Below are 25,495 nucleotides of genomic sequence, written 5' to 3' on the forward strand. Positions count from 1 at the left end.
GTTTTTTCATGAACACCATGAAGTGAACAGACCTGTATCTCTCAGCCATGCTCTGCAATGCTGCCTCAGGCCCAAAACAATGGAGCCAACCACCATGGGTGGAAACTACAAACCAAAAGAACTCCTTTGAAGTTCATATTTCCAGTAGTTTGTTATAGCAGCTGAAAACTGACTGATACAAGAGCTCACCCTTGAGTCAGGTCTAGCTTCCATTAATCTGTGTTCCAGGCAGGTTAGGGGTCCAGGTCTGTGCTGGGTCTATGAGTGAGCCCAGGCTCTAGGCTAGTCTGCAGATCTTTCTAATGGGAGACAGATATTTCTCTCTCTCTCTCTCTCTCTCTCTCTCTCTCTCTCTCTCTCTCTCTCTCTCTCTCCACACACACACACACACACACACACACACACACACACACACACACACACATCATTTGAAGCCACCAGGCTGCTGGTGGAGCAAGCAGCCCTCTTAATGAGGAGCCATGCAGTTGTCTTAGTTTTCCTTGCTGTTGGGATTAGCTGGAAGAGTGTGGGGCCACGGCAAGCCCTTCAGCCTTTCTGAGCTCATACACAAGACAGGGATCAGCTTGCCTCCTTTCAGGTTGATGCAGGGACTAAAGAAGAACACGATCAATTAAACAGGGCTGGCGGGAACGCCTGCGGCACGGCAACCCCATTAGTTACCATTGAGTATAATTGCTTCCTCGGACTCTGTGGCTGGGTGCTGGCTTCCTGTGTACCTACAGAAAGCAGCAGAATGTCTGTCTGTCCACTGCTGCTTCTGTCAGTAAAAAAGAGGAGTGAGTGCCTCTAAGTCCCAGTCTTCAAGTGACGGGCAAGACAGGCATAGTCACTAGCTACCTGGCTAGTGAAGTTTCTGAATATACAGGGCTGAGGTCAAGCCTGGGCCCTGTAGGAACCACAGAGGCTTCAGCCTTACAGCCCCAAATAGGTCCAAGTTAGATACTAGTGAAGATGAGGTCTGATTTTGTTGGGAAACCAGACATGCCTTTCCCCAGTGGCAAAGGGACATGGCAGAGTTCTTGTTTAACACAGACACCTCGTGACTACCCTCAAAACATTTTTATGGGCTCTGTTTCCATTAAGTAACTTGGAGGGAGCTGGGTGTGGTGGCACATGGCTGTAACCCCAGCATCTGACTCAGGAGGATCGGGAGTTCAAGTTCATCCTTGGCAACATGGCCAGCCAGTTCTGCAGGGTTCTTGTTTGGAGGACACCAACCAGCACATAGAAGTATTTGAGCTCTTCCTGCCTTTGCCCCTTCCTTTGGTTCTCAGGGAGAAAGGGGAGATAAGAAAGCTTGTCTGTCATTCAGAGAAGCAGAAGGAAAGGTTGGGTTTAAAATTCCAAAGATCAAGGAAGCATGGGAGAGTCTGTAGTGGGGCTTGATGCTGAGCGCTCCGATTGGATCACTGTGTGGTCCAATGGGGGTGTGAACAGGGGATAGGAGAGCTGACCTCACTGGGCCTCCCGAGCATGGGTGGGTTGGGTTTGTAGACTTTGTCTATGAGCAACGAGGAACCATGGGAGATTTAACAGACAGAAGTTAACACAGCACTGTCCTTGTCAAACTTCCTTTTGTTGTTATTGTGGGGAAAGACCAAGGAGAGTCCTGGAGACAGGAAGGCCAAGCTGTTACAAAGCCTGGCAGGCCATGCTGAGGGCCTTGACTGAGGCAGCTTCGGAGGTGGAGGGGTTAGGAATTAGCTAGTTAGGAATTAGCCGGGGATGGGCCCGGTCATGCTTTCTGCTTCCACCTTTGCTCCTTTCAGGAGAGTCTTTCCCACAGCAGCCAGAGCCAACGTGTTTAACTGTAAGTCCAGATTATGCCAGCTCTCGGCTTCCCGTCTCAGGGTACAAGCCAAAATCCTCACCAAGGCCTACAAGGTCAACACAGCTATCCTGCCCAACCCCCATCACTCTGACCTCACCTGTTATTCAGCCAACCTCACTCCCGCCTCTCCAAAGGCTGCTCGCTCACTATGCCATTCTTAGAACATGGGAGCCCCACTTCTTCCCCCGCCCTACTAAAGTCCAGTGCATTTTCTGCTCCTTCTGCCGGTACCACAGGCTATCCTCAGCTAGCCAACAGGTGGTCATCGCCACCTCAGCTCTCTGCTCATGTCACCTGCCCTGGAGGGATTTCCAGAGCCGTCATATAAAGCAAATTATATAAGGTTCTGTTCAGTAGCCTCGCTTCCCTCACACTGCTGTTCATGGTTTGTACTTGTGGGGGTGTGAGATAGGAGGGCACATAGCTCAGGTTAGGCTAGACCTCGCCCCATAGCCAAGGATGGCCTTAAGTGTCTGATTTTTCTACTACCATCCCCCTTTTTCCAATCCTGGGGTTACAGGTGTGCGCCACACCGCCCCTCCCCCCATTTATGTAGTGCTGGGAGTTGAATCCCAGATTTTGTACATGCTAGGCAAGCACCATACCGAAGGAACTCCACCTCCAGCCCTAGTTTCTGTCCATGTTCTGTTTGTTCAAAATGCTTTCTTAATAACATGTTGGCACACAGGAGGCTCTTTCTTGGTCAGTATTTAGTTGAGTGGATGAACCGAGGTTGGGGATGCAGGAATCGGGCAGTTGTTCCCCGGGACTTACTTGCCACTGAAAGCTTACAGGGATTGAAGTGAGGATGAAGACAGCTGAGGGAAAAGGTGCGCGTGCCGGCTCGCTCTCTAGATCTAGGGAGCGCCCCTGTCACGGTTCAGAGACGTTTATTTTTCCAGAGCACAACACACCTACCTAGTCACTGACTACTGGAAATGAACGAGAACACCTCTGACATGTTTGTGAGGAAGAATGAGGTGGAAAGATCACCTGTTAAACTCTTAACAGACTCACAATTAAAGCCATGTGATGTCACAGGAATAGCAAATGGATCAAAGGAATAAAATCCAGTTGTAAAAATCCTTACGAGAGTATGGAAAGGGGCTGGGGAGGATGGCTCGCTTGGTAAAGAGGATCTAAGTTCAGACCCCCAGCACCCATGTAAAAATCCCTGCATGGTAGCACACACCTGTAATTCCAGAGCAGGGGTGGGGTGGGATGGGGTGGGGTGGAGGCTGGGACAGGAAGAGCCTGGGAGCTAACCTGCAACCTGGTCTCATTAAACCAGTGAGAGACCCTGTCTTAGAACAGACATACATACATAAACATACAACATAGGTCTCTGGTCTCCACATAGCTATGCACACACAAAAATTAATATAACACACACACACACACACACAGTGAGGTATGGAAGATTCCTACCATGGCCAAGAAGTTTAGGATACATGGTACGAGAACTACTCTGAGGGAGTGAGAGGAAGGACACCACTTCCTGCTGTTGCTTCAGCCAGCACTGGACATGCAGCAGGCACACGGTAAATGACAGGACGCACATCTTTAGTTATCAGAGCAAGGAAAAAGTAAAGCTCCTGCAAGCTGTGCTTTGCTTACCATATCAAAACGTGTGGAAACACTCAGTGTGGAGAGAGGGAGGAAGGGGGCCTTACTGCGTGCAGATGACTAGATGTGAACTGATGACAGCCGCCCTCTGTCACCTGTAGTCGCACAGGATCCACAGCACAGTAATCAGACATTAATCGGGCTCATTAAACAAATGAGCCAAGGTAGTCTTTCACCCAGAGTAAGCAAGGACGTAGGCCCACAGGTTAGGATCCAGGACAACTGTGGGCTTGAAATTCACATCATATTGGGAAACTGTCATGTGCTATTTGAGTCCATTGAGAAGCTGGGCTGTGGTGGCGCACGCCTTTAATCCCAGCACAGCACTTGGGAGGCAGAGGCAGGCGTATCACTGTGAGTTGGAAGCCAGCCTGGTCTACAAAGTGAGTCCAGGATAGTCAATGCTACACAGAGAAACTTTGTCTTGAAAAACAAAACAAAACAAACAAACAAACAAATAAAAAGAGAGAGAGAGAGAAGCTGATTCCAGAACTAGGGCTGCTCCCCTTTCTACCATTTCAGACCCCAGCTTGGCCTGCATTTTTGTCTGTGTGAGGATGTCAGATCCTCCTGAGCTGCCATGTATCCTCTGGAGGAGCAGCCAGTGTTCTTAACCACTGAGCCATCTCTCTAGTCCCCATCAAAGTGCTTTCTAAGACCCCTGCTTGTGGGTGGGCTGGCTGCCCCTCTAACTCTGTGACAGGCAGGCGAGAAGAACAAAATAGCGGAAGAGTCAGAACACTGGTCGCAGTATCTCCACCAGACATTTACCACTTTTTATCCCAGGATGTAAATCACCTGAGGCAGGAGCTAAGGCCCAGAAAGTTCACTCACAAACTGCAGTTGCTGCCTCAGCTTCCCCAGTCGGTTTCTGCCGGATGCTGTGGTTATCCGTCTGATGACATCATCTCTATCTGTTGCTATTTGTCCTTTTATGCGGAAGCCTCACACAAGGGAACTTTATTAGAAACTCCCGCTGGCTGCCCTGAAGAGGCTTCCCCAGTTGGTCCCTGCCAGACAGTGTGAGTGCCAAGTTGATTTCGGTTTTGCTTCTAACCATCCATCCATCTGCCACTGATTCTTTTACTTTTCCTTACTGTATGTTTAATAAACTCACTCACCCAAAACTGAAGATATGGCTATGGTAGATCATTCTACAGGCTGTACAAAACACGGCCATCAACAGTCACCCATAAACCTGTCAGTTTTATGTTTTTAAAAGTGAGAGTCTGAATAGGTTTATATAACCAAAAGGAGCAAGGCAGACTCCTTCCCTTCAAGTGAACGTGGGGGGGGGGGCAGCTGGGGGGGCGGCATCCAAGGAGTGTAGAAATCTCTATTGATGATGGAGAAAGGAGCAACCTTCTTAGAGGGAAACGAAGTGTTTGGTCTAAAATGCTGCCTTTTGTCTCAAGGAAAAATCAAGCTTGCCCCCTAGTGGCAGGAAGAAGAAAGAGGTGGAGAAAAAACGGTGGTGATGAGTGTGTGCCAACAGACTGAAGGGAACCTGGGAAGAGAGAGTACCAGGAAGTGGGCACCACCCATGGTGGTTGCTAGGAAACCACCATCCTACTCTCCCAACCCCCCACCACTACCACCACTCATGCAGACAGCAGGCACGCTAGGGCCGACATGGTCCATGCTTACCTTTGCGTAGTTCCTGACTTTAGAGAACTCTTGTCTTCCTTACCTCTGTGTTCCCAGCTATCATCTTTCCTGACCTCACTCAGGCCAGACTCCTTATCACACTGCAGCACTGGACTTCAGTATTAACAAACCTATCCCTTATGACTTAGTCTGCCATCCAACCAAGGTTGCGGGAGAAACATGAGGCCAGTCTGGCTTCACCATTGTCTAGCACAGGCCTGGCACCTGAACTGATCGTACAGCACATTAGAGCTCTGGCCTGTACTGGAGGCTAGCCAGCCAAATAGCAGCTGGTTCCAGGGTAAGCAGAGGGACTTTATTAGAGAGGCCAAAAAGACATATATTTACACGGGCCATGAGGGGATATTAAGTGAGGAAGGGGCAAGATAGGATTTTCCAGCTCAGACGAGTTCCACCTTGGCATTGGGGTACACCGCCACCACGTCGTACCCCTCTGGTGGCTTGACTCGCGCCTTGGCGTGGTTCTCGCAGTACAATCGTTCATCTAGGAAGAAGTATCCACGCTGCTTGAGATTCAGGCCACAGTCGCTACACATGAAGCACTCGGGATGGTAGAGCTTGTCCCTTGCCTTGACGATGGTTCCCCTGTCGTGGGGGAACAGAGGGACAGGTGACTGACAGATTCTAGGGCCCTGGAAAACAGAGGTGGGAGTCGTGGTGGTGCAGGCGAGTGGGGTGGGTACTCACACGATCCCGTGGCCACAGCGCGTGCACTCTGGTAGGCCCTGCAGGCCACTCAGTGGAGCACCCAGCTTGCTGGCTGCTGGCTTGAGGTTCCGGGGACCACCAGACCCAGGCCGCTCCCCTGAAATCCAGAGTGCAGGTGGTATGAATGGGGTAGGTGAGATAAGAACCCCAGTTTTAGCAGGATGTTGCTTCTGGACCCTGGACACCAGAAGAAGCCTTGAGGGGAAGCCACTAGGTGATGGAGTGGAAATCAGAAAGTGAAAGCTTGGCGAAGGCACAGAAAAGAGTTGGAGAGAGAGAGAGAGAGATGGAAGAAGTGTGGAGAGTGGGCTGGGGCACTGTAGGGAGAAGGGAGGGGGGAAGGGGGGAGGTGTTGGGACTCTTACCACCTTCACCAGCCTCTAGCATTCCTTGCAAGTAGCGGAACGACCCAGACTGCTTGGGCTCCGAGGCTGTTGGCTCTGCTGGCTCCCTTAACATCCTGTATACCTCTGAACCCAGGTCCACCCTGCAGTCCCGGTTCCGAGGGAGAACCCGGGCTGTGTCAGCACTGGCAAGGAGAGAGATGGAAGGCTTGTGTGGTAAGTCCAGCCTTGGCTCTGGCAGCCTTTATAAGTCAGATGATAACGATGTGAAGTTTCTAAGATCAAGCCTTAGGGGCTGGGATAAGAACGGCTAAGATTTGAAGGATTAAAATGGGCCTGGGTGTGGCTTCAAAGGCCTGGCCTCTGTCCTACCTGGGGGGTGGAGACACATGCAGAGCGCTCATCTGGGCTGGCAGGGTGACTTCATTGCTGCTGCCATTGTGAGGGACTGGAAGGCGAGGTGGCTGACCATAAGGAGATGCCAGGCCTGATCTGATGTCTTCCAGCCCAGTCCCAGAGACTGAGGACCGCCTGCTGGTGGCTGGACTGCCATCCTGTAAGAGTGAGGCTGGAGGCACTAGGAGGCCCTCTGGCCTTTGAGCATTCCTGTTAACTCTCCTCCTCCACCCTGCTATGCCAGTTGTCTAAGTCCACTGTTGAGCACTGCTCTGTCATCTCTAGGCTCCCGTAACAGCACTGGGAGCTCTCTGACCTCTGATGTTTCTATTGACATGTACTTTCCTTCACCCTGCTATGCCAGGCCTCTATGTTGGTTGGTTGGCTATGGTGCCCAGCCAGCAAATGGGTCCATGGCTGAAAATACAAAAGGGAACTCTTATCCTATAGTCAGAAAGGACCCTTAGTGCTTTCTTGAAGGCCGTTCAGAGGCAAGTCTAAGGTGCAGGGGTGCTACCACAAGGTCAGCTCCCCTGGGCCTGGATCCTATCCCCTGCTCTCCAGGAAAGCTACAAAAGACAGCTTTCTTGGGGCAGAGCAGACAAGGAGCAGAGACTGACCCCGACCACCCCAAGAGCAGCCTAGCATTCATGACCTGAGCTTGCCACTCAGCTTATTAAGGATAGGATAGGGGCTCTGTGGTGTGGGTCTGAACAGGGAGGGTCTGGGTGCCTGTGTCCATGCAGAGTCCAAAGCTGTGCTCACTCCACAGGTATACAAGCACACCCATGGCAATGTGAACAGGGGCACACATACTTTCACAAGTGCATTTAAGACACACATATAGGTAAGGACAATACACACACACCAGCCAATCTCCCTACGTACTCCTATTCATTTATGCAAGGTCACACACGCTGGGAGCCAGTGCTGATCATCCCTGGAAAGGCCTTGTGGTTAAACCTGAGCTGGCAGGCAAAGCAGCCTCATTTAGGGCCATGGGTGTGTCTCAACCTGGATACACACACACACACACACACACACACACACACACACACACACACATATATGTTATCATATGAATATATGCCTTTCTGCTCTGCAGTGTGGACAGAGAGCCTGGGTGAGGTCTCTTTCCTAGCAAGAAAGAGATCAGCTTGGGCTCTGGCAGCTTCTAGCACCAGAACAGTCAAGCTTGGCTCTGCCTTAATTCTTAAATCTTTGCAGGACACCCACCCCCCAAATTCCAACAAAAGCAAGAGGCCTCCTGGCCAAGTAGGGCCCCATCAATGCTGCTGTGGTGGCAACAGCAGCAGCAGCAGCAGCAGCAGCAGCAGCAGCAGCAGCAGCAGGACCCCAGTCCCCCATCAGGCCCAATGAAAGCCCCTAGAAACCTGAGCACTCTCACACATGTGTCTGCAGGGTAGACAGGGAGGCAGGCAGGGCTAGACGCTAATGGGGACCAGATGGGTTGTGGTTGGGTAGGGGTAGGACTGGGGAGGGGGTGGGGCTAGGCTCTGCAGGAGACTTCAATGGAAAAAGAGGAATGGGAGTCAGGAACCAGAGCCCAGGAGGATGGAGGTCCTCGCTGACCCCCCTGCCCCCCACAACCCAGCAGGGTGTGGGAGCTGACTGACTGCAGGGTCATTAGTGAGCTGCAGCCCCTCCCATGGCCACCCATGCAGCAGTTTTTCTAGGTCTGAACTCAGTGGTGACCTCAGTATGTATTTGAGTGACAGTTCTGTCACTAACTGGTACAGTTTTTTTTTTTTTTTTTCATCTCTCTGCAACTGTTTCTTCCCCTAACCTGGAGAATGGGATGGCACCCATACCACAGCTCCTCGGTAGAAGATAAGAGAACTGACTATGCACCAAGCGCTTAGTGTGGTGTCGGGCTGAATGACTGTTGGCGGGAAATCCTGCATGCCCGCCCTTTCCTCTGTGTCCTCTCTTTGGGTGGCAGTGTACCGCAGGCTTCCCGCCCTGAGCTACAGGTGTGCTTGCTAAAGTCTCAGAAGAATGTTAATGGCAAGACGTTGGCTACTCAATGTGAACAGAGGTGAACACTGCACCTAACGGAATAGGTGGCTCGGCCTTGGGCTCTCAGCAGTGTGGGTGTTCGCCCCCCCCCCACACTCCAGAAAGCTTTCCTTAGCGCTATGCTTCGCCCGCCCTAGGTGGCCCATGTGCCTTCTGTTACACATGGGCCTTGAGAAAAGAGGGTCTTCTGTGGCCTTGCAGAGAATGTGGTCCTAAGGCTGCAGTTCCCCTGTCCCATTCCACTTGGGGGTACGCGCCAAGGGTGCCCTGTGTTGCCCTAGGGCTAAGTGTGGCTTCCTTCTTGTCAGATGGTTCCAGCCAGCCCCACCCCCACACTCAGAGGGTGGGAGCAGTGTGGGGACAATGAGCCCTGTGTCTGTGCTCCTGGGGACACAGCCCTGCAGGGGCGGGGAGGGTGTTTTTTTGTCGCCACCCATGGAGCCTAGGACCTTTTAAGTACAAAAGGGGGGCAAACAGCTGGGGAGACTGCTCCATTGTTTGTGGAAATTCACTCCCCTTACAGTAAGGGCCATCAGTGGGAGAGACTGTGAGGGAAAAGAATGGGACCCGGGAGAAGCCCCTCTACCTCTCAGCCTCCCAACCCCTCAGGGAGGCCGTTCTGCACCCCAGCTTTCCAACCCCATAGGGAGCCTCTTGGCAGCCCCTGGTCTCTGGAACCCACTGGCCTTGAGCCTCTGGTGACTGCCCTGTCCTTTCAGCACTGGTGCCCTGAGAGGAGTTGGGTATCTCACAGGAACTGCCCATCTGCTCCTTGTTGCCTGGGTTTTCTGCCAAATCTGTCCTCCTCTCTCTGCCCGAAGGGCCTCAGATAAAGCAAAGCAAGCTCCTAAGATGGAGAAGATTCTCAGGACAAGGTGAAGTCTGGGACAAAGGACCTAAGAGCCTCTTGGTAGCTATGCCTCGCCTCATCCTCTGCCTTCCCCAGCCCTACCTTCTCACTGCTCTGACCTCTGACCCCATGGCACACTCATCCCTGGGCTTGTAAGTGCTCACTGAGGACATGTCCTCTTCCCACGCCCTCCCGTCTAGGTCCTCGAGTTTGGGCTTGGATACCCTTCCTCTGGGGAGCCCCCTCTGCCTTCTTGTTGAAACCTTCTTCTCTGTTCTGGTCCTTTTCCTTCAATATGGAGAGAGCAGACAAAAGCAGACCCCAAAGCCACTCCTCACATGTTGGATGGTCTGGATCAAGCCACATCACAGATTAGCCCAGGATTGACCTTATCCAAAGATGTAGAGCAAGGTCTAGGTATGAGTCTGGTCACCCCTCTCCTGAGATCCTACAGTTGCCAGTTCCCTCACTCTCCTGAAGGCCGGCAACAGTTGCAACTTCTATGTGACACCAAGAGAGAACTCTCCAACTCCAGACAGAGTACATAAGGCTAGTGCAAGACAGGAGTGGCCATAGCCTAAGATCCCTCACAGCTTGAGGCTGCCATCTCCCCACCCCCATCTCTCTCCAAGCCTGTTGCCTTCTTTTTGATTGGGCACCTTTGGGTATGGGAGTAAACCTTAGCTCCTCGTGTGGAAACCCTGAGCCAAGACCTAGCCCAAGACTCGGCCTGTCACAGGCACCCTTGCCAAGAATGCAGGATAATTTGGCGTCAGGACAAGCCTACTGCAGGTGCTCACTCCCTCAGGAGCAAGGGGTAGAGGCAGGCATGTCCCAGAGAAGCCTTCTACTTTTGTATATCCTGGCCATCTGAATATGGGGGAAATCTGTAGGCTGTGCCTGGCTCCTGTGCCCTTTCACTCGAAGCCAGCTGGGCCAGGCGAGTAATGTCTGTACATACCTGCGACTCAGGATCAATGTGGATCCTATGTGCCTGTGCCTTGTCCTCAGGGGCGCTGGGCCAGTTCTTGTTCTCAGGCCTGCAGCAGGAATTGGGGTGGTGAGATAGATCTGCCTATCAGTCCCCCCACCCATGCCTGAGAACCAGGGAAGGTGGGGAGCTTAGGCTTGGGGCTCAGAGTAGGGAGAAGGGCCATGTCTCAACATGCCCCTCCCCTCCAGCATAGGGGTGTCTGCAGAAGCAAGGAGCTAAGAGCTCAGGTCTGTTGCCCTCCTGGGTCAGGGCTGTGTGTTCACTTCCCTGCCAGTGGCCTCTTGCCTTTCTTTGCAGGAGAGGCCTTGCAGCTCAGACACTCTTCTCCCTCACTGTGGCCTACAGAAACTCCACTCCAGGCGGCTCAGATCACAGCAAGGCAAGCCAGGCCTCACACTTGGATTAGCCGGGAGCCCGTCCTGTTCATCCTCTGACCTCCATAGCCTTTGGCCGGGGCCTGGGTGGCTCTTAGGGAGGTGAAATGAAGGCTGTGGGGGAGCACCTCCCATCCTGAGGCCTCCACCCACTCAGGCAGAGTCATCACTGATGTCTGCCCAGCCCAGATGGGAAACAGGCCATTAGGAAATTCCTGCTTCACCATAGAAACCAAAAGCCAAACACCACTCAGGAGGGAGAAAAACATCGTAAACCTGCCATAAGCAGGACAGACGGGCCTAAAGGCAATGGGCTGGGCCCTGCCACTCAGTAGCTCCATGAAAGGCAAGCCTGGGTTGGCAGGCGATGTATATAGCAAGGCTGGCTAGATAGTGGAAATAATGTCCCTAAACCAAGAGGCCTTCTGGGGCCTCTCAAAGGCTCACTCTTGCCTCCTCTCCTTGGTTGGTTGGTTCAGAGATTTTTTATTTATTATTTTGAGACAAGATCTCTCTTTATAGTCCTGGGTGTCCTGGAACTCACTATGTAGACCAGGTTGGCCTTGAACTTACAGCAATCCACCTACCTCTGCTTCCCAGTGCTGGGATTAAAAGTGTGTGCTGCCACATCCAGCTCAATGGCTCAGTGGTCTAACACTGTGTCCACACTGACTCTGTGCTCCTCGCCTCTATTCAGGCTGCACACAGTCTTCTGGAGGCAAGCCTTTCCTCACAGGCCTCTCTGTAGCCAGCCACTCAGCCAGGTTCCCGAGTGACTGATTCCTTTAAAATAGCTCCAGCCGTGTCCTTTGCCTACTCTGAACTCCAGTATGGCACACCAGGTATGCCTTTTACCTTCTAGTTTTCTAAGCACCTGCCCAAATGGCACAAGCCTGGGGTCTAAGGGTCAGAGGGCACAAAGTGCCCAGTGCTAGGAGAGAGTGAGCCACGGTGTCAGATAAAGATGGAGGGCTTAGTCATGTATTGAATCCACTTTTTTGGGGGGGGAGGTGCAAGTGACTCCAGTTGCCCGTCTTTAAACAAAAGAAGAAGCAAAGGTCAGGCTATGCGAAGGTCCCAAGTGATGGAAATAGAGACTACCTGTGGCAGAGCTGTAGTTGGTATGATCTATAGAACAGGCCCAATCGATGTGATCTGACTTGAAGTGTTGGATGCCTGGTTTTGGCTCCATGTAAAATAAGTCTCAAGGGAAACAAGGCCTTTCCTGAATATCCCAGGCTGTTGGGGGAAGTCAGCAGGGCACCAGAGGCAAGGAAGCTGGTAGAAGAATGCCAAGTCCCTCCCTCTAGCCAGGTCATGAGGGAGACCCTCTGCAGATCCCATTAAAGGGCTAGAGGAGCTATCTGGGGCTCAGGCATACGCCTTGAGGAATGGGCTGGACAGGGTGCAGGGACAGAGGCCTTGTAGATGGGCCCAGTAGGAAGAGAGTTGGGTTGAGGCTCTAGCGTAGGTGGCTCTGTCATCAAATCCCTGCCAAGTCTGGTGTGAGGGAGGATGGGAGATAGCGGAGGGGGAGAAAGCCCTGTGTTTTTATTCTGACTGAGTGAGCCTGGCACCTCCTCACAAGGCAGCCCCTGATGTGGGAGAAGTTTGGGGGCAGAGCTAAAGCTCACATTGGAAGGCAGATGGCCCTTCCACAGGGGCCACGTGCTCTCATCTGCTCCATGGCCACTGAGACTGTAATTCCCAAAATGCAACAGGGCAGTGGCCCCCTGGCTCCATCCATGCCTAGGTTGGAACAAATGAGCAGGGAAGGAAGGAAGGAAGGAAGGGGATCTCCACCCCGCTACCATCCCTGACATCATTCTCTCTGGGAATCTCCTGACTCAGGACCCTTTGAGCCTCCCCACGGCTCCGCCATCCCTAGGGCTGCCCTCATTCATGCTAGAGAACAAAGCCAGAGGTGAGTCAGGGCCCAGGAACCCAGCCAAGCTGCGAGGCTTCAGAGGCTACTTGCGGGCAAAGCTTTCCTTAACCAGCCATGCCTCAGCCTGGCAGAGAGGAAGGAATGGGCTCATGGAGCTCCTGGGGATACCTAAGATAGAACTGTCTAGATTAAGCTGGGGGGTCCCTGCTGTGTGCCAAATGGAGCACAGACTTTCAGTGGGGCTGCTCAGAGCCCAGGGCACATCTGAGATTCCTAACCCCAATAGGGACCTGGTCACAAACAGGGGCTACCTTATAAGCCTTCTGGTCACATGTAAAGCCTCTGAGCCAATGGATCGGTCAGGCATGAGTTAACTGGGTTGTGGTTTGGGGATGGTTTTTGCCCACACAGATCCACAGGGGGTCGTGGAAAGTCCCTGCTAGCAGCAGCAATTGTGGCAAATGTGAGCTAGCTGTGTCTCTAAGCCCAGGCAGGGAAGGCAGCCTGGGAGATCTCACTCAGCTTGAAGAAAGCCAACTGCTAGTGGGAACTGATTAAAGAACCAGGGCCTGAGCAAAGCAGAGGCCTGAACCTTCATCCCAGCACCTTCGTCCACACCCCCATCCCTATGATGGGATGCACAGAGTTACACGGTCCATGGAAGGAAAGCTTGTTCCAAATCCAGATTAAACCAGAGCAGAGTCATAGGCCCTGGTAAAGACAGCTGTAGAGGCAGAACAGCTGTGGGATCGGTCAGAAACGTTGGCAGCCACTAAAGGAAGGGGGGAGGAGGGAGGAAGGAAAGACAGAGAGGAGAGAGGAGAGAGAGAGCTCCTGTGCATTTACTCTCTATTGCTTGGTTATGTGGCTCTAAGTGCCCTCTACCTCACTAGTTTCATCTGTAAAATGGGGCTTTACATTTTAAGGTTAGTTTGAAAATGAGCTATTCATCAAACTGGTCTCTTGGATAAGGGGGAAGGATTTGGTGGGGTTTTGTTGTTGTTTTGAGATCTTACCACACAGCTCAGGTTAACCTTGAATTCTTGCTTCTCCTATCTCAGCCTTCCAGGTATGGGGACAACAGGTGTGTGCCACCCAGCATAAGATCTTATTTCTGCTGCCACAGGGCAACAAAGCACTCTGAGCCCTGAATTGTAAAGGCTGCTCCCAGCTCTAACCAGAGCTATTCAGGCACCCTGCCCCCCACCCCCAGCACCTTAGGTCGGTCCTGGATGAGGTGCTCAGAGTTGAGGCAGAAAGGCGGTGTCGGTTCAGGCTGGCCGGCACCCCACCCCCCCGCCACCCCCACCCCACCCCTTCGCCCATCTCCTTTCACCTCTCTGGCCCACGCTCACCTGCTTACAGAGAGTGTGAGGTGATCGTGGCAGCCTTTAATACGGTTCTGGGCCTCCAGGTGTGTCATGAGCTCTGTGCTCTCGCCGTTGATGGCTTGGATCAGGTCACCTGGGCACAGGGCAGCCAGGGCAGCTTTGCTCCCAGCATGAACCTGTGGTTAGAAGATCACGTGGTTGGCACAGTCTTTCTGTGACCTTCTACACTAGATTTCCATCAGCCTCAGAAGTCAGTGTGACTTACTTGTAAGTGGGCAAACCAAGAGCCTGGCTGAGGCTCCCTCGTGGCCTCTGATTTCAAAACTTCAGGCTCCAGCCCCTTCAGACTTTATTAGATGTAAGGATATATGAGGGGCTTCCTCTAGCCTGGGACAAGTGGATGCCACTTTATAGTCTGTATGGGTACACTAAGACATGCAAGGGACAGACACCCAGACACACAAGAACACATCTACTCAGATGCACACAGAGCATGGCCACGTCCTAAGTATTTCACTTGCCATACCCTACTCGAGCAGCCCTTGACCTTAGTTGAATCTCACCTCTCAGGCCCACCATACAACCATCTGTTCCCACATGCTATGGTTAACCCCATCTACACACCTGTAGGGTGCTCCAAAGCACCAGACAGCACACCCATCTTTACTTCCACACGCTGTGCCTTCCACCTGGTGCGTTCTCCTGACACATTAGCCTAGGCTACTAACTAGCCCTCTCTTCATTCAGGCTTCAGCACAGAGCCCAGTTCCTCTGACAGTAACCCCTTGAGCCTTGTGCCCACATTACCTGCACCCCTTGCTAATGCATTATTACGATTAAAGGAAGAAGTGTGTACATCTTGCCTCCTTAGGCAAGTTCAAAGCCATCCAGTTCCAACTACTAGCCTATACTCTGGGGTCCTAACTTCATCTGCAGGACCCCCTAGTGTCTTCTATTAACCCAAACAGACTCAAGCACCTTTGGTCATCTGATGGAGGTCATGCGAGGAGGGAGGGGAAGGACTCGGGATATCTAAATAAGAACCCTGGGCACGGAGGCGGCAGGGCACCCTGGAAACAAATAGAGAACAGACAGGGAGTCTTCATTCCTGCCCGGTATCAATAGCCGGCACCTCTCTGTGGTTTAAGAGTTGCTGATGACCTTGCTCCTATCAGTGGGGCTGGGGTGGGAACTCTTGGCAACCCAGGCAGGCTCAGCTCAACCAGTTCCCAATAGAGAGTGGACAAAGCCAGGTGCTGGCAGTTCCTTGGCTAGAAGCTGGATGTGGGCACTGCCCAAGCCGCCTTACCCTGAAATAGTGTGCCTCAAGAAATATTTTTTTCTCCTCCCAACCCCCCACGTGTGGTATGAGTATACTCCATGCGTGCGCGCCTGCATGCTCTCTTGCCTCCTGTGTGCGCGTGTATAGAAGCCAGGGGTTGGCATCCAGTGTCCTCCTCTGTTGCTTTCTGCCTTTGTTGTTTTGAGGCAGGGTCTTTTTGTTTCTTTGTTTGTGGGTTGTTGTTTTGTTTTTCAAGACAGGGTTTCTCTGTGTAGCTCTGGCTGTCCTGGAATTTGCTCTGTAGACCAGGCTGGCCTTGAACTCAGGGACCCGCCTGCCTCTGCCGTCTGAGTGCACTACCGGGCATTCTTGGTGAACCTGGAGTTCACCATTTCTGGCAAGACTCTCTGGCCTGTGAGCTTCTGGGATCTGTCTTGTCTGGCACCACCTACCCCAGTGCAGGTTACAGTCATGCTTTGCCATATCCAGATTTCCCATGAGCCCTTGGGATCCAAACTCAGATCCTTAGGCAAGCATTTTACCTACACAGCCATCTCTCTAGACTTGCGCCTGGCTTTTTTAGTGGGGGGTGGGGGGTGGGGGCTAGAGATTAAACTCGGTCCACGCGTTTACATGGCAAGCACTGTACTGCGTTATCTTCCCATCTCCCTCAAGGAACATTCTCTTATAAAGCGTGATGCCTTAGCCAACCAGTCCACCATAAATATTCACTCACTGGGCTTGGGCGCCAGGCACTTGCACAAGCCTGTCCTCTTGGGGCAGGTGCCCACTTGGCACCATCTGACCCCATTCTCCTGTGAAGCTTTTGCTCAGGGTTCCCTGCTCCTCGCGAAATACCTGATGCCTGCCAGCACTTTACCATGTCTGCACGGGGCAACCTCTCAGTCACTAGGTGAAGCCACAGCTATTCTCATGCCTACCTATAGATGGACAAAGAAAGCCTTGGAGCAGGGGCACACCTGGCCTAGCCCCCCAGTGGACAGCAGTCTTCTTCCTCAGGGCTTGCTGGCTACAAGATGACTCAGCCAGCACAAGGGATGTATTCAGGTCCCTGTAGGTGGAGGAAGTTCCTGGAAGCAGAGGTGGCTGGGATGTGGCCAGCTCCATTGAGCTTGGGGAGTTCTGGTCAAAGAGGGCTCGAAGCCAGGAAACGGTGACTCCCAACTGCCCTCAGCCTGCATTGTCTCCCGGGTTCTCAAGGCAAGCCCATTTCCTAGACTGGGCAACCGAGGTCCAAAGAAGACAAAGAAATGTTTAATTAATAAATGGCTGAGTCAGAATTCTAACCCAGGCCAGCTAGGTCCAAATCAAAGCATACACTGTTAACCACTGTGCTTTGCTGCAAAAAGAAAGAGCGCGTCCCAGGTGGGGATAACATTCCAGGTGGGAACCCAGCATTATAACGGCTTATCTAGGAGAGGCGGAAGGAGGCTTGTGTGACTTGTAGCATCATTAGTGAAGGGAACAAGGGAGTGACCAAGTCAGAGAAGTCACAGGGATCAGATTTTGTAGCATCTACAGGCCCTGGGGTGAGACACGGGCGTTTCTCATGGGGTTGGGAACCATGGAATATTCTATTCAAGGAAATCACTGGATGGGGTGGAATTTAGCCAGTAGTTCAGCTGTGTGGTACAAGATAACCAGACAGACCAAAGAAAGAAGGGAGCAGTAAGGTCAGAGCCTTACTGCTGGGCTCAGACTGAGCCAGTCGTCTCACCTGTTGCTTTTGAGCCCCTGCTGTGCCCACTGCAGAAGCCTGTGGTGGGTGGGAGCCACAGAGGGTCGTATTATCTCTCCAAAGAGGCCTGGATTCTGGCTCATATCCCACCTTCCCTGTGTACTTTAACTTCTCTGCTTCAGTGTCCCAGTCTACAGTGTGAGGCCAGGAGTGGCAAGGATTGTTATGGGGACTTCTGGGGACACTTATGGCACATAACATCTCTATAGAGGCTAGGCATACAGCAATGCTCCTTCCAGGGACTGGTTGCTGGGGAGGTGCAGATTCCAACACTGGATAGGGTGGGGCCTGGCACACTGCGATGCTTGGACAAGGCCAGTAGCCATTGGTTTGCCTATAAGGAAGAAGCCCTGTACATCGTTCTTGGGGATCCCAGAGGCTTTCTGGGCCACGACTGTAAGCTTGCAGCCCAGCTAAACATTGGCTACCCCACTGTCTGTATGAAGCTCTCCCTTTCTACTGGATTCTGGGTAAGGAAGACTCCGGAGACATAAGAGGAGCTCTGAAAGGGATACATGAACGGATCTAGATGCCCTTTAGTGAGGACACTGTAAGTGTTGCCCCTGAGGTACCTGCTAGGCAAGTTGTGACCTGTGCCTCCCATGCTCTGTAAATCCCCCAAATCCCACCCAAACCCAGGCTCAGTCACCCTGGCTCCTTATGTCTGAGCTACTGCCACATTACTTTGGGGGGATAAAGGGTATTTTTTTCTTTCCCAAACTGTCCGTCCATCAGGGGCTCACATCTCCTCCCACCAAGTCTCCCATCAGTGCCAACCAAGGCCGGGGCAGCCTCTGCTGACGTGTGGAGGCCTTTCCCTGTTGGACAGGCAGCCGCGTGGGCAACAGATGTCTTAGCTCTCAGCCGCCTGCGGCAGTCAGCCCTGGCCACTGAGCCTGTCAGCGCCCTCACACCCAGGGTGCCTGGCCTGCTGGCTGGCCTAACACTCTCACCAGTCCTCCTCTGCAGATACATGGTATGACCCACCAGGCAGACATAGATGCTCTGCCTGGCCCCCACCCCCACCACCCACCCCGCCCCAACCCTCTCCAACACACACACGGAGAAGGTATCTCTAGGGCTAACGGGGAGATGGAAGAGTCCCGGATGTGCTGAAGGCAGACCTCACTTGGCCCCAGGGACCTAGTGGTGAAGACAGATGTGGGAGGCCTCCTAGGACAGCTGGTCCTGCCTGTCACCAGGGCCCCCATATAGAGGATTCCACCGGTCCACACCCACCCAGTGTCTACTTCTTCTGTAACCACTGAAATCTCTAAATGCTTGGGCCAGAGTAGAAGAAGGTGGTTCTCAGGTCCCTGGACCCAAGTCCCCAAAGACTCAAAACAGCCTCTGTGGGGAGAAGGGATGTCCATATCCCATAACTGTCCCCTCCCTCCAAACTGGGAGCCACCAAGAACAGAGGCTGAGTTATCTTCTTTTTTGGCTCCAAGGCTGGGGATCCCCTGCCTCAGGCCTGGGGCTCCTTCCCTGTGCTATCTTCAGCCCAACCACCTCTCGAAGGCTGTGCCCACTCCTTTTCCTCCTTGGCCCAGGTCTAGGAGCAGGGTATGGTCCTGGGACCCTTGAAGAACTGGGCTGAGGCTGTCCTGGTGTCTGGCTTTGTGTTAGCTTGTAAGGAAGGGGATCACGCCTCATAGTCTCCCCCTGGCCTGGAAGCCAACAGTCCCTCTTGGTCACTTCCCCTCCAGTGACTGAGGTCAGAGAGGAGAAATTGAAGTTAAGAGTGGGGGAAGTGGGTGAGCTTCTCGGAACAGCAGATCCTCAGAGGACCTCCCAGACCTTTGATACAGACCTTTGATAGGGGAAATGGGCTTTCAGTTACTTTGCCCCAAAACTTCAGGCAGGGTTGGGTCTGAGGAGTTTCTGGGCCTCTGTAGAGCTGTCTAGACTCCTGGCCAATGTCTGAGGGTTCTTCCCTGGCCCACAGTGATTCTCTTAAAGAAACTCAGCTGCGGGAAACTGGTGTGTGAACTCTTGGGGAGTCTCTCCACCAAACGGGGCAGGCAGGCTGTGCGGGAAGCGGGGTGGTGCTACGCTGCCCAGCTGAAACTCCCCTCTACAGCATGCAGTTCACCTAGATCAACCCTTTGCTTTCAAGCTTTGGACATATCGAGGATCGGGGGTCCTGGGTCTACTACAAGGGCAAAGTCTCAGCCCCGGGGCCATCCCGCAGCCCCGCGGGGGTTGGACTCACCCGCGAGATGGTGAGGGGCGCGCTGAAGTCCCGGCCGCCCACCAGTCGGAAGCCCCAGGGAGAAGGGCCGCGCAGGGTCACCGAGTGGGGCATCGCGGGCCTGAGCTGCAGCCAGAGCTGGAGCCGGACACGGAGGAGTCGCCGCTGCCGTTGCCGCCGCCTGGCCGCTGCGCCCCGCCCCCGGGCTGCCCGCCTCCGAACCCCCCTCCGTCTGTGCCCGCGCCCCGCGCGCACACCGATTGGCCCCACAGACTCCCGACCCTCCCACTTTGGGGGCTCTGAGGATCCGCCCCTCACTTTCCCAGGCTAAACCCCACACACCCCCACCCGCTTATTGAAGCTCCCTAGAATAGGGTCCTCTTCGATGTCTGGGTCCCGCCTGGCTGTGGAGCCGAGCCGGCTGTGGAAGCTCAGACACTAGGCACCGGCCCTTTGAAGTCTCTTTTACGGGCCGGTGCTCTAGCTGGGGGAGGGATGCAGGGCTGCGGTGGCTCTGATGGGGGATGGGACCGCGCCTTCTTCCCAAACCACTTCCAGGTTCAGGAGGGCCGACCTGCCTCCCTACCTCTCCACAACCGAAGCCCTTTGAACACCAGCACAGATGGAACTTTGGGCCTGAGGAGCCCTGGATTAGGGACTTAGACCCAGGACAGCACCAGTCTATGGGTCTATTACCCGGCTGGGGGTGGATGTGGGTGGAGCAGAAACAGAAAGGTGCCCAAACTAGTTTGCAAAGGCCAAGCTGATTTCCTAGAGGAGTTGACCTCTGCCTGGCGTCTTTCTAGATGCAAGGTGCATGATATTTCCTGGTACCCCTCTGCTTTTTGGGCCTTCTCTCCCTTCGAGTCATCTTGTTGGCCAGGAGTGTTGTGTCTTTTAGCTTTCTGGAAAGGAAGAGCGGCTGGAGAAGGAAGTATTTGGAACTCTTCCCTCAGGGCCCTTCTCTCCCCACGGTCTTCACTTCCAACCCCTGCACTCCAGGGGATGTCCTTTTTCCTCCGGAAGTGCCATGGTTTGTCCAGACCACTCACTCTCTGGGTATCTGATCACATCAGCCCTCAACAGCTTCTCCAGACCCAGAGATGGCTCCGACTGTAGTCAGTATTCTTGGCAGCCCTGTGCTCCGTCTTAGCCGAAGGTAAGGGCCCTGTTAGGATGCTCACGGGGTGTGAGACGAGAGTGGACTGTTGGATCTCTAACACCTGGCAAAAAGAGGGACTGCTTGAAAGATTAAAAGTAAAACGTGTCCATCCAGGACTCCTTGAGAGGTACAAAGTAGGGGTGTCCCATCCAGGGATGTCTTCCTGGTAGGGAGGGTGCTGCTATCTTCTCAGCTGGGAGAGGAAAAGACAAGGATTATGTGTGTGGCACTGATGCATGTTTGAGTGTGTGGAGGAAGAGGAGGACACCCAGAGAGTAGACACTGGGCTCACAGTACTGTGTGGTAGAGGAGGTTTATGCTTGGCCTCATGCAAACATGGGCTCACATGGACGGACAGACATGGGAAGGGCCAACAGAATAGTAGGTCTCTGGTGGCTGTAGACCAGAAATTCCCAGCAATTAGATCCTACTAAATGGAGTAGAATGGGTTCAGCCACCATTAACCACTGTTTGTCCTGAGGGTTGACTATATATCACATGGGCCATGGTCAGAGACACCCTCATCTGGACTCTTAAGAGCCAGAGCAAATGTGACAGTGATGAACCTTACTGGGGGTGGGGTGGTGGAGGGAAAAAGAGCAGGAATCTTCAGGAATCTGTGGAAGTTCCCTCCCAGTGCACCTCAGAACCTCAGAGTGGATTCTGGGAACTTTCACCAGATGTTCTTGCTTCTCTCTGTTGATCTACACATCTCCAAGACCTGCCATCTTCCCATCCTGAAATCCCACTGTTACCTTCTCTTGGGAAGGGATGTGTCATAGTCTTCCTGGATATGACCTTGCTGGTTGGTATCTTCAGACGCTTCTCTCACAGGACTGGAGATGAGGCTGGAAGGGGGAGGATGGTTCTAGAATCTGCTATATAAACATTGTGCAGGGTCTGGGCAGCTTAGAAGGACACACAATAACCCAGGTCCATGGCTGTCATCATCCACATGGGATCTTGGTGACAGAGCACCAATGGCCCGCCTCTAAAGGCATCTTCCTATAAGAGAAAGGCCTGGTAAGGCTATACTCCTGGAGGGTGGGGCTAGTCCTTAGCAGCAGATATACTGTGTGGCTATTCCTGGGGTAACCTGAAGGTGGACCAGTCAACCAAATGTCAGGTCATATGGCTTCTCCAATATGTCTAAGACACCCTCCATGAAGACCTTGTAGTTTCCTTTCTGCCTTGAGGGCCTTGGTCCTGGAGGATTGCTGTGTTGCCGATCCCTGTCGAGGGGGTGTAGCAAGTTCGAAGGCAGCCGTGAAAGCGAGAGACTTTCTTAAGGTGGGGGTGGGGTGGGGTGGTGGCTGGTCATCTCTGCTCTAGTGGCCTTCATGTGTCCTCAGGCATATGGACTGCTCTTTCGTGCATTTCTCATGCATCCAACAAAAAAATGTATCGAGTGGCCTCCATGTGCCACGGCTTGGGGCTGCCAAGGTCTAGGGTTGAGGCACCCATGAGGGCAAGAACTGTGCCTATCTCACTTTCTCCAGCAATCAACAGAAAACTTGGCTATTAACATTTGCTATTAACAATGTCCTAACTGCCACGGGAGTCATTGTCTTAGTATAGACCTTGGCCATGATTCAGAAAGAGACAAGGAGGGTGTGAGGAGGCCTCAGGAGAATGAGGACTTCTGCTCCTGCTGCCTGAGTGACTGCAGTTACTGTCCTTGCCCTTCAAGGGACCCCCAAGTAGCTCAGGGCATGATGCCCAGGCTCTCTATGTGTTACCAGAGCTGTCCAAGGCCAGAGGAAACCACAGTGCCCTCTCCTTGATGGGTTGGTAGAGCTGGCAGGCTCTGTTAGGAACTGATGTGCTTGGGATATATGCCTTTGGCCCTGAGCCTAGGGTGAAGGGGAGGGCGGGGCACGAACAACTTCAGGCTGAGGGAGTGCTCAGCTCAGACTGTCCAGGGATGCACACAGCCATGGGTAGGGTGGGGTAAAGTTGGTGGGCCAGCTCATACTTAAAGTAACTTCTTGGGAGGCTACAGTGCTTGCTGGCCAGAGGGCTAAGAGGCTGAGCTACTATGGCCCAATGGTCACAGGTCTGTGTGTGGAGCCTGCTCTATTCATGTTCAGTTTTTTGGAGCCAGCTCTCTTCCCCCAGCTGCTAGCCTGGCTGGAAATCTGCATGTATATACCCCTGTATCCTTCCACCATTTTTCATATTGCCTGGCCCTTGACTCTGCCTATGTCTACCATATGGTGGCTTGTCCTCCCCTCTTATTATGTCCAATCCACAGTTCCTACCATGGCAGGATCCCAGAGAGCATCCAGAGGAGCTAACTGAAACAGTCCTATTTGTATGTCCTGTCTGGCAGTTCCAAGTCACATTACCTCTGGCCACCCAAGGACATGCTCTCGCAGCAGCCTGTGATTGAGGTGAGGTGCTGGTGAATCTGTATGCACATAGGACAGCAGGCCATGGGAAGGTTATTTGGACTTCCTGAGAGATTAGAGGTAGGCATTATAGTGACAGCCAAGTCAGGCCCCAGGCAGGGTCTGAGGACTCCAAAAAGGATATACATAGCCAGAGTCAAGGGGCAGGCAATATGAAAAATGGCGGGATGAAGTGGTCCATACAGCCTGTAAGGTGGGTTGGGGACTATGCCCAGCATATCTAGGGAGGACAAAACTCTATAAAGAGTGCAGCTCAGCTGGCCTTTAAACTATTTGGTTCCACAGAACACAGAAGAGGGTGTGGCTGTAGCCGTGGCCAAGGGACTTTCCCAGCTCCAGTTTTGTGCCATTCAATCCCTCAACAACAACTTAGAAAATGCTGGCTGCATGTCAGCCTAGACCCAGTCAGCCAGACGTAAGGGGCTGGGGTTTAGGGTGCTGGGTACCATCTTTAAGGCAGTTGAGATGCCGGAAGCTCTGTAGAGAGTTAGTCTCTCCCAGGGCTCAAATAGGAATGAAACTGATTTTGCCAACAGAGCCCTATTTGCTGGCCCCGAGCCAGGTTCCGGGGCAGATACAAAAGCAGAAACAAAGCTCTTCTGAAAGCAGATTCTGGGGGCAGTGTGAGGGGCCACCCCAAGCTGACAGTTTCAAGAGGTTGATCTGGAGTGTAGATGCTAAGTAGGCACCTTCTGACTAATGACACTTCTGCTGGTGAATAGCTGTGTCTCAGCTGTCATTGTCATCACCACCCATGCCTCCGTCACCCCTGTCAGACCTGCTCAGATTCTGTTTTCACAGAGGAAACCAGCCTGCTCTGGGACCCAACAAAGAGAGTCTCGGGTGGCAGGGCGGGGACAGGTGTACTCAGCTGAGTCCGAGAGGCCCTTGCCCTGAGGCCTGGGAGAAGAAGGCTGTTGGGGTGGCTAGAGACTCACACAGGGGTGGCAGGCAGACGGCAGATGGGAAAGGCAGAGGTGTCCCAGCCCTGACAGGGAGGTGACAAGACAGTCTGTCTGCCATGGTGGTGAAATCCAGTGATTGGGTGTTGTGCAACTGAGACCTTGCCTTAGGGTGACCTTCATCTTTGCAGTCACCCAATTGTCATTCAGGCTAAAAGATGCAGGCAGCCAGCCTGGGACTACCCAGCTTTCCCAGCTCCCAATGTTGTAATTCTCCCTGGAGCCCCCTGGATTAGCTACTTCTTGTTTTTGTTGTTAGGATAAAATACCAGGCCTCCCGCCCCTCCCCCAAAACAACCCCCCCCCCCAAAAAAAACCCCATTCAATAGGAAAGGGTTCTTTTCACTCATAGTCTGATACTATGGAGCACCATGGTATGGAAGATTCATACTCAGATGTAGGAGTGTGAGGTGAAAGACCATGTTGCTTCAGCAGGTAAGAAGCAGAGAGAGATGCTGAACACAGGCGCTCACTCACGGGCCCTACTCACCCTGAGTTTTTCCTTTCTCAGTTACATCTCTCTCAGAGGTGTGTCTCCCAGGTGGCTCCAAATCCAGTTAAGCCAACAATGAAATTTAATCATGATACTTTGTAACATCCCTAAACAAGGAACTCTTAGGGGTTTTGCTTCCCCTGGCAGCTGGAGAAATCTGTAGGTGCCGCTACACTGAACCCACCCCCACCCCCCATGAGGAGAAAATGCTTCCTTTCACAAATCAGCTCTTGAGAGGAGCACCTGATATGTGTGTCCATCCTACAGTCCTCATCGCCTTTGGGCACGGCCTTCTTTTCACCAATCCCAGATAAAAGCAAGGAGTAGTGACCCTTCCTTTCCCAGCTCAGTAAAGAGAGACACAGCCATGTGGTATAGGAAAGGCAATGCTCAAAGGGCAGAGAGAGAAATGAAATAGGGTCTGTGGCCATAGCAATACAGTTACCATGGCCCCCCTGCCTGACACATTGTTGGTCATGGTTGTGTGGGGTTTGGACTCCTAGCACAGCTGCACTGTAGCCTGTTCTAGGGACACATATACAGACACACTTGCCAGTGGCCTAGTCAGGGCCGTCTATTCTCAACCCCTGAGGATCCCTGCCTCTTCCCAACCTTTGTGGCTGACATCCGGGCTCCTTGATTGGGAGCTCTAGACTACGTCTCTATTTCTACCCCTCCAGTAAAATAAAAATGAGACATGTGAAAATAGTGTTTTCATGCTATTTAGGATTTGTCCATTTCATCAACAGATATTTTTGAGCCTTCCGTGTCAGGCACAGTTCTAGGCTGAACAATTAAGCCTTTGTAACACACACACACACACACACACACACACACACACACACACACACACAACTGTATTGCCTCACTTGGAAAAAACTGCAAAGATTAAAATTCCTGGCTCTACTTCTCAGGAAGGAGCCACACACCCCCATTGCCCATGAATGTCTCACTAGCGTATTTGAGGCCTCTGTTTCCTGCTGCTGAGGGGGTCATGAGGCCATGATGCTAATGAGTCAGAGGGTGAAAGAGGCATTGGCCTATCTCCAGCCCCCCAGCCCCATCTTTTCTTCTTTCTACGTTTTAAGCTTTCCGAGGCAGGATTTCTTTTTTTTTTTTTTTTTTTTTTTTTTTTTTTTTTTTTTTTTTCAGCCATTTCTT

The 25,495-nt window shown here is 52.7% G+C and overlaps 1 protein-coding gene across 2 annotated transcripts; it reads right to left on the reverse strand.

Moving 5' to 3' along the window:
• Window positions 1-5,414: 5,414 nt before the first annotated feature.
• On the reverse strand, window positions 5,415-19,487 carry Pdlim4 (PDZ and LIM domain 4). 2 transcript variants are annotated; one of them, XM_051168173.1, is made up of 7 exons: window positions 19,328-19,487; window positions 14,096-14,247; window positions 10,446-10,524; window positions 6,571-6,752; window positions 6,220-6,383; window positions 5,834-5,951; window positions 5,415-5,731 (listed from the first exon to the last, which is right to left on the reverse strand). In XM_051168173.1, the coding sequence occupies exons 1-7, from the start codon at window positions 19,418-19,420 to the stop codon at window positions 5,527-5,529; spliced, it is 993 nt and encodes a 330-aa protein (XP_051024130.1). In that variant the 5' UTR covers window positions 19,421-19,487; the 3' UTR covers window positions 5,415-5,526. The 2 variants fall into 2 exon arrangements, with proteins under 2 accessions (XP_051024130.1, XP_051024131.1); XM_051168174.1 differs by lacking the exon at window positions 5,834-5,951 and having other exon boundaries at window positions 5,513-5,731.
• Between the last annotated feature and the right edge of the window lie 6,008 nt (window positions 19,488-25,495).

Source organism: Acomys russatus, chromosome 25, assembly GCF_903995435.1.
Source record: "Acomys russatus chromosome 25, mAcoRus1.1, whole genome shotgun sequence".
Lineage (NCBI taxonomy): Eukaryota > Metazoa > Chordata > Mammalia > Rodentia > Muridae > Acomys > Acomys russatus.